The following is a 7,659-nucleotide window of genomic DNA, read 5'->3' as shown; positions in this document are numbered from 1 at the left end:
TAAGCCCATCTGAATTCTGCCCTGTTCCTCCTCTGGGAAGTTACGAGTTTGTTTTCAAGCCTTACTTGCATGAAACAACCAACCACTAATGAATTACTGAAGCCACAGAACCCAGGAGTGTTACATTCACAGGCAGATTCCTTTCCTGGAGACTAAATCCAGCAACATCTGCAGCCTGGAATGCAGCTGGTGACCCACCCGCCCCACTCAGCACAGGCGACATTCCCTCCAGGCACTACATTTTTTCCCTAAACAGAAAGAGTCAAAGACATTAATGTTTTAATGGAGCCATTCACTAAACAAGCTTTTAAACTAAATATTCTCCTTCTCTTTTCTCATTTTCTTAATAAAGCATTTTTGAATCACACTGTTGTACTATTTCAGCAGGTCTGTTCTTGTTCTTCTGTCATTTGTATGCATATAGATACTTACAAGATACTTCTCCCTTAGATCACCCTGCAGATAAAGCTTCCACTACAGCAAATGCAGAACTGCACAACCAGGGCAAGTATCCTAGCAAATACGTTCAGATAATTTATTGCACACAACTCAAAAAATATTCTCAATGCCTAAGTAAAAACTGTCACATTGCTCTCCAGTAACAATATAAATTATGTTCATTAGAATCACAGAAGGGGTTGGAAGGGACCTTAAAGCTCATCCAGTTCCAACCCCTGCACGGGCAGGGACCCCTTCCACTAGAGCAGCTTGCTCCAAGCCCCTGTGTCCAACCTGGCCTTGAACACTGCCAGGGATGGGGCAGCCACAGCTTCTCTGGGCACCCTGTGCCAGCACCTCAGCACCCTCACAGGGAAGAGCTCCTGCTCCCCTCTGACAGTTTAAAGACATTCACCCTTGTCCTACCACTGCAGTCCCTGATGAAGAGTCCCAGATTAGCTGGTTTAATGCAACTCACTGCTACCAGGAATATAAACAATAAACAAAACAGTTCTAGGAATCCCACGTGGGGACTGAAGAGTTGTTAAACTATAGTATAGAACCATATTCCATCAATCAAGGAATATCCTTGTATTGATGGGGCAAACCTCAGCCTCGCCCTCAAGACTGTAAGCATACTCCTTCAGGGTTGTTTGTCAATTCTACTGGATAAACAACATCTTAATACATTTTGGCGAGTATATGAGAAATTAAGATGTAACTTCAGGAAGACTTGTCACCACTGCCACCAAAAGCATTAGTCCTACTCTCCCCTGTACTAGTTTGTGTACTAGTATACGAGTGTTTGCATGCTTGTTCAGTGAAACAGATTAAACCAGTCTGATCAGGGCCAAAGCTAGTTCCCGAAAATCTCATGGAACAGCACACAGGGTAAATATGAAGACAAGTAATCAGTTTTCTAGACCTGCAGAAAAGTGAGGTTTATGTTTTTAGTTTCTCTCAGATAAAAATTAACATTTCTTTAGCCCCACACTGAAAATGGCTCAGGAAGACTAATTGAAATGATGCTGCCTCAAAGCAAAAACACCAAGCAGAAAATGCAATTCCTGTTTTCTTTTATTGATACTGCTGATGCGACTACCTTTACGCAGGCAGATCTTTCCTACATTAAACATATTTCTATTAATTTGGAAGTAAGGTTTTGCCCTCTTTACCCCTCAGGTCACCCATGGACACACAGTTACACTTCACAGAAGTTTCCACATTCTCTTTAAGGTTTTTTTTGTGTTTTTTTTTGTTGGTTGTTTTTTTTTTATTTACTTTTTTTTCCAGATCTGTGTAAAGGTTACTTGGCAGGAATACATGCATATGATGTTAAATGGAGACCAATCCACCACTAAAAGGTAATGCACATAAAACATAATACAGTACTTGGACATCATTCCAAATAAATACCCACATACAAATGTAGTTATTTTAAATGTAACAATATTTGTTATGAATCAATACTGTAACAGAAGATGGAAGTACAAGTCCCCACGTCTAGGAATAATAATGTTCTTTCCAGCAAACAGAAATCTTTTCCCCACTGTCAATATTATTTCAATTTGAACTTTTTTTGAGTAGTGGGAATGCTCCCCCTCAGCAAGTACCAATTTAATCATACATGTGAGCCTCAACAAACAGCTGAGCAATAGGCACAGCTTGTTGATGCACTTCTCTGTTTCTGTTTCCTGAAATTACAATTAGATACAACATGCAAGAGAAGATATCAATGCTTTGCTGTTCACATTCGCAAACAATACTATAGTTAAATGCATCCACCACCAACAAAGCTAACGTAATACCAGCAATCCCAATATGCTTTCTGTACTGTTACCACAGATGTGTTAATATATCTTGCTTCTTTGTTCAACATGAGTCTGGTTCCCACAATGTATTTGGGTTTGTTTAGTTTGATGGTTTTGTTTTGTTGTTTGTTTTTGTTTCTTTTTTTTTCCTCTACAGCCCTGAATTTGCAAGGATTTGCCTGATGAAATATCACTGACTAACAGAATTTGTTACAATTCCTTGAATATATAATCTCTATGTAAGACTACCCATTAAAACGTGCGAAGGGGGAGTTCACACAGTTTCACTTATTGCTCCATGTCTTCAATAAATTCCGAAACAGCTTTTCCATTTATTCTAAGTTACAGGACTTAGACTAAGCTATTCTAAGAGTCTCCCTTAAAATGATTAAAGGCACTACTGGCAATAATTAATGACAGAAAGGCGCTGATATATAACAGCCTATCATTGACAACTTTAGAATTTTACTTTCTAGATGTACCATAATTTGGCACAATAAAATGAAAAAGTAACAAAACAATTCCAATTTGGAATTTAACTGGTATAGTTGTATAAAATTCTGTTAATCAATAATACTTCAACTTCCTAGAACCCAGGAATTCTGGAATTTATAGGTAATACTACTTTAATATTTTTCAAGTGCCTATTACTGTTTTAACCAGAGCAGAGTCAAGTTTTCTTCTTGTTACATTGAACTATTCCTAAGAATAATAATACAATATGAAAAAAACCCCAGAATTTGAATACCCTGGATTTCTTAATTAACATGGCAGTTAAAAAAAAAAAAAAAAATGAGTAATTTAGACATATAAAGCTTAATATTTTATAATAAAAAGCTGCTGAAGCACAGCACAGTTTAGCAGAGCTCCTGCTTTTTGTTGAAACTCTTTTCTAACTACAACCTAGAGTCCTCAAAAAATCTCTGCCACATGCTGATGCAGAAGTCAAATATCACAAGCCCAAATTGGAGAGAGACTATGAGCACAAACCACTGCATTTATATAAATCATTCTACAAAAGGAATTAAAGAAGCTAAAGAAAAATATCAAAATATCAAAAGTGCAGAGGTTTAACAATCAGACAAAAATGAGCATCTGCAATAAGAAATTCCTCCATCTGAACATTTCTAGTAGATCATAAACTAACATGGTGATCATTACATTTGAAGTAGGTTTCTTCAGCACTTGTAAGTTTTCTTACTGCAGCAGCAGTTTTAGGTAAAGCTTGTTTGTTTTATAGCTTCAGACATAAAAAGGAAGTTTCAGGTAGTATATATAGGAAAAGGTGTTTTCAAAATTTAGGATCAGGTCAGTGGTTTTCATTCTTTGTGCAATGGGCTACCATAATGAAAGAGGCTAAGAAATGTTGTTGCACTGATGGAAAGGCCTTCTCCAGGGACTATTCTACAGCTGGAAAATGGAAAAATAAAATAGCGTTAGGGAAAAAAAAATAAATATCAGAACCTGTTTATTTCTCAAAGAACTGAAAACAACGTGCTGCAAAAGCAGGTTAGTTGGCTGAGGGTGTCTGTTAGCTTATTGGGGTAGAAGCAGCTACCTTAGCTCACCAGTCAAACAATGCTGTAGGAGTTTAGCCTGGAAGGAATAGCTTTGCAGAAAGAACATTTCTTACAAGTACTGAATAAAGCTTTGCTGTTCAAGCACAACTTAATAGCGATGAACGTGCAAGAAACATTTTCAGTGAAGCTTCAGGTTCTCCAGAGACATGCAGGTCAGTTATATCATGCAGGCCAATGCAGAGAACATAATTCAGAAGAAGAGCCTGCTTGCAGAGGTAGGTGACAGCTTAAGGAATTTTCCATGCTTTATCCCAACCCATTGGAAGTGATATGAAGGACTTACAGAAAATGTACCTTTCAAGAAACTGTTAATCAAGAATGACAAGACTCAATCTTAAATAATATCTAAAAATACAAATAGCAGGATCAAGTCACCTTATCACCACTCTTCACTTCTTTTTGTAACACGTGCTCCAAGAAGTCAACCCATAAACTTGACAAGCTCAAACAGCAGTCAGGTTGGCTTTTTTGCTTGTTTTTTTGATGATTCACAGAAATTAATGAAGATGAAAATGACTACTGACACTACTGGCATAACAGCAAAATTGTTCCTACTTGGAACTAAAAGCATGAGTCAAGACTGATAGTAATAGTCTGGTACCACTGTCTGGTACCCCTGTGGTGGTAACACTGAAATCTTTCAAGAAAGTTCCAATTAATTTGAAATAAACTAACAATGCATCCAATTATGGTTTCCAATTTACCTTTTTGCCATTAGTATTTTGCAAAATTACTGCCGTTAGAGACATGGAAGCAGTGAAAAGCATATTAAAGATTCCTACCTTTAGTAGTGGAAACAAAATTGTAACTGTTTCTATAGAAGCAGAGAAAGTTAGCATTCAAATGTGGCTTTTACAAAGTATTTTTAAATTATTCTTAATGCAACAATGAGAAGAATAAAGGCCTTTTGGAAGATTGTGCAGTAACAAGAAAAGCAGGATTGAAAATTGTTAAAAGATGTCTCGCTTCTAAAATATCAGACCTGCTACTTAGCAATATTAAAGCTCAAATTCAGGAGAACTCAATGTTTTCTAAAAAGAAAGTAATACTAGATGCACAGGGCCTGGTTTCCTAAAGCCAGAATTGCTATTTCTTTAAACTTATCAAGCAGTGAAGTTTGAGAATATATGAGTACTAATGAAGTTAACATATTACAGTTAAATCACTTTTTCCTCCTCTCAATAATGATAAATGCAATTCTGGCACTGAGCTGTGGTGTTCCAATGTTCCCAGCTTTGTAGCAAGGTTTCTAATATTCCATTTGTTTAAAGTCTCCCTGCATGAATTTAGAAGTCTTCCTCTTCTCCATCCCCCAATATCTGGGAAGCCAAAATCCCCTCTGGTTTCCCCTCACTGGAAAAACAAGCTGTGCTCCTTATTACCTTATATTAGTACTGTGATACCTCCTGACTACTTATAAGCAGAGTGGCAATGTGCAGGAAGCAAGCTGCTGATCATCTATAAGAAATGGTAGTGAGATGAGGCAGTACCACACCAGGAGTATTAGAATGGCATTATAAAACAGCACAACGAAGCAGACGACTTGCAGTCTCACACTGCTTTTAGTAATACTAGAGGCATACAAAATTATTTGAAAGAGTACAAAATGAACAGGGCTTTACACTAAAATAAAGTTCGAGGCACTTTAAAACTCTGGTTTAGAGAAGCGTGCCTTCCTGTGCTCCACAAGTTTTCCACAATTTTAGAAGCAACATTTTCAATCTTTTTCTCTTATGTAGGCACCAATTATGAAGTACACTTCTATATTATCAAATATACTGTAATTAAGTGGCTAAAAAGGCCTCTTAGAAGTTTAATAGCAGACAAAGGTTTACTTGTTTTTAAAGATTAACATGTATACTAAGCTACTTCATAAATAATTATTAGCAGAATGATCTGGTTCAATTTCCTGTGCCTATAATGTAGAGCCCTATGAAACATGTGCTTGCATAAGGAATGCAGTATCTTTTGTGCATTTAAAAAATAAATAATGATCAGAGCTCTGAAATACTAACCCTGTTTAGGTTAATACTGAAAGCTGAGAAAACCTGTTTTGTGACTGACAATACTAGACCATAGTCACATTAATTCTACACATACATGTTGTGTGGCTACAGTAATACATAAAACAGATTCTTTTCAAAGCATTATCTTTGCAAGGAGCAATATCAGACCACAAAGATCCTTTCAGGACATGACACTTTTCCACAGCATAACTTCTTAAAGTGGAACTGTCTACCACATAGGATCCCAATTCTTCAAATTTAAAGTTTTATATCAGATGGGGTAAATATTGCGTATTTTTAATATAAATGTGCAAGTTTATTCTGTTAACCCTCTGAAGAGAGGGAAGCAGAGTGTAAATAACATACCCTACCAATATTCCTTGTAGCTTTTATAGCCTATAAAAGCTTTAGGACTTTGGACAGTGATGATCTGACAGCAAGTTCTTAATATCTGCCACAACAGGCAAATTAAGTTTGGTTCCAGTTTCAAAATGCTCTGCATTTTAACATTTGCTTTTCATCACTTCTTAAGCCACAATAACAAGGAAGGTTTTCTGTTTGTTTCTGCCTGTAAATGCTTTTCCTGAAGTATGCTGCAACCCTGGAGAAAGGATCACATTTGTACTACACAAACTACAATTAGTAGCACCAGATATGCTATATCAGGTGTACTCTTTTAACACTCACCATAAACAGCAAAACCCATACATGTTAACTGTGGAAAAAAGCTAATTCCTTTCCACTATTAACTTGTTAATAGCATCCCCATACTTACGAATTAGTTACAGTTAAGACCACCATAATACAATTTGTATTACCTGGTTCAACAACATACTAGTACAAGCCAACTCACTGTGACATTAGATAGTGGGGATTTACGCTGACAGTTACAGCATAAGATAAGATGCATAATGTGATTTTTCTACATACCTGTCCTAGTCACAATAGATTTTATATTTCTCATTACAAAAAACCTGGTTGTTAAGGACAGATCCTTCAGACCTGTCTCCGCAGGACTGAATATGACTTACGCCTGGGTTACTGCTCTTGGCTTTGGAAGATTTTGTACGTGCCCTTTTGGACTGCTCATGGTCAAGCTCCAAATGCTCCAGCCGCTGGGTCAGTGCCAGTTTCTGCTGGATAGCCATCCGAAGCAAGGAGTTCAGAGTCTTCTTCTCATCCTCGGCTGCTGCAAGCTGCCGCTGCATTTCATCCAACTGTGTGACATATTCGTCACATCTGCAATGAAATATATCAATCTTTAGCAATCCTGTTTCCATCTGTAACACATGAATCCCTTGTGTCTGGCCAATATTAGCAGGGATAGCTTTGCAGTTGTCTGCATACGCACTCTTTTACATAGAAATTTCAACCACACTGTAGAAAATCACAATTACTTTCACTGGAGTTCTTACAATTCCACATACCACACGTTCACGCCTTTCAGGATGTGGCAGAATTAACAGCAACCTTAAACTATGAAAGTGTGGGACCTGATGTAGAAGTACTCATGTCTAAAGATTTGTCAGATGTCCTTCCAAAGTGAGCAGACACAATGCAGTCAAGTCACTTTTCTGTCTACTTATACAGAGACCACTATAGTTCTAACCTTTAGGCTGGAGTCTGAGGAGTTCTGCAAAATGACCATTGCTATTTTATCATTTGATGAGCACCTGAAATTCATAGTTTGTTACTTCACACTTTGGGTTGGAAAGAACCTTAAGATCATTTAGTTTAACCCATCAGGGGAGGGACGCCTCACCCTTGACTATGTCGCCCAAGGCTTGAACAGTGCCAGGTATGGCTCACTTACTACTTCTTTGG

General features: G+C 37.4%; 1 protein-coding gene across 2 annotated transcripts in view; it reads right to left on the bottom strand.

The window, feature by feature from the left end:
* Window positions 1-1,497: 1,497 nt before the first annotated feature.
* The window catches only part of BICD2 (BICD cargo adaptor 2), a 90,388-nt gene continuing 84,226 nt past the window's right edge, over window positions 1,498-7,659 (bottom strand). The window contains exons 7-8 of one of the 2 annotated variants that reach the window (XM_057413770.1): window positions 6,867-7,074; window positions 1,498-3,659 (exon numbers count right to left, since the gene is read on the bottom strand). In XM_057413770.1, coding sequence (XP_057269753.1) covers window positions 3,654-3,659; window positions 6,867-7,074 — 214 coding nt within the window. In that variant the 3' untranslated portion in view covers window positions 1,498-3,653. Of the gene's footprint in view, window positions 3,660-5,119; window positions 7,075-7,659 lie in introns of those variants that run through there. The other variant, XM_057413769.1, reaches the window with a different exon arrangement.

The sequence above is a fragment of the Pezoporus wallicus genome, unplaced genomic scaffold (assembly GCF_028554395.1).
Source record: "Pezoporus wallicus isolate ANWC-B61680 ecotype Strahan unplaced genomic scaffold, APGP_CSIRO_Pwel_v1 contig_8649, whole genome shotgun sequence".
NCBI classification, from domain to species: domain Eukaryota; kingdom Metazoa; phylum Chordata; class Aves; order Psittaciformes; family Psittacidae; genus Pezoporus; species Pezoporus wallicus.
This window is presented reverse-complemented; position numbering and strand designations above follow the sequence as displayed.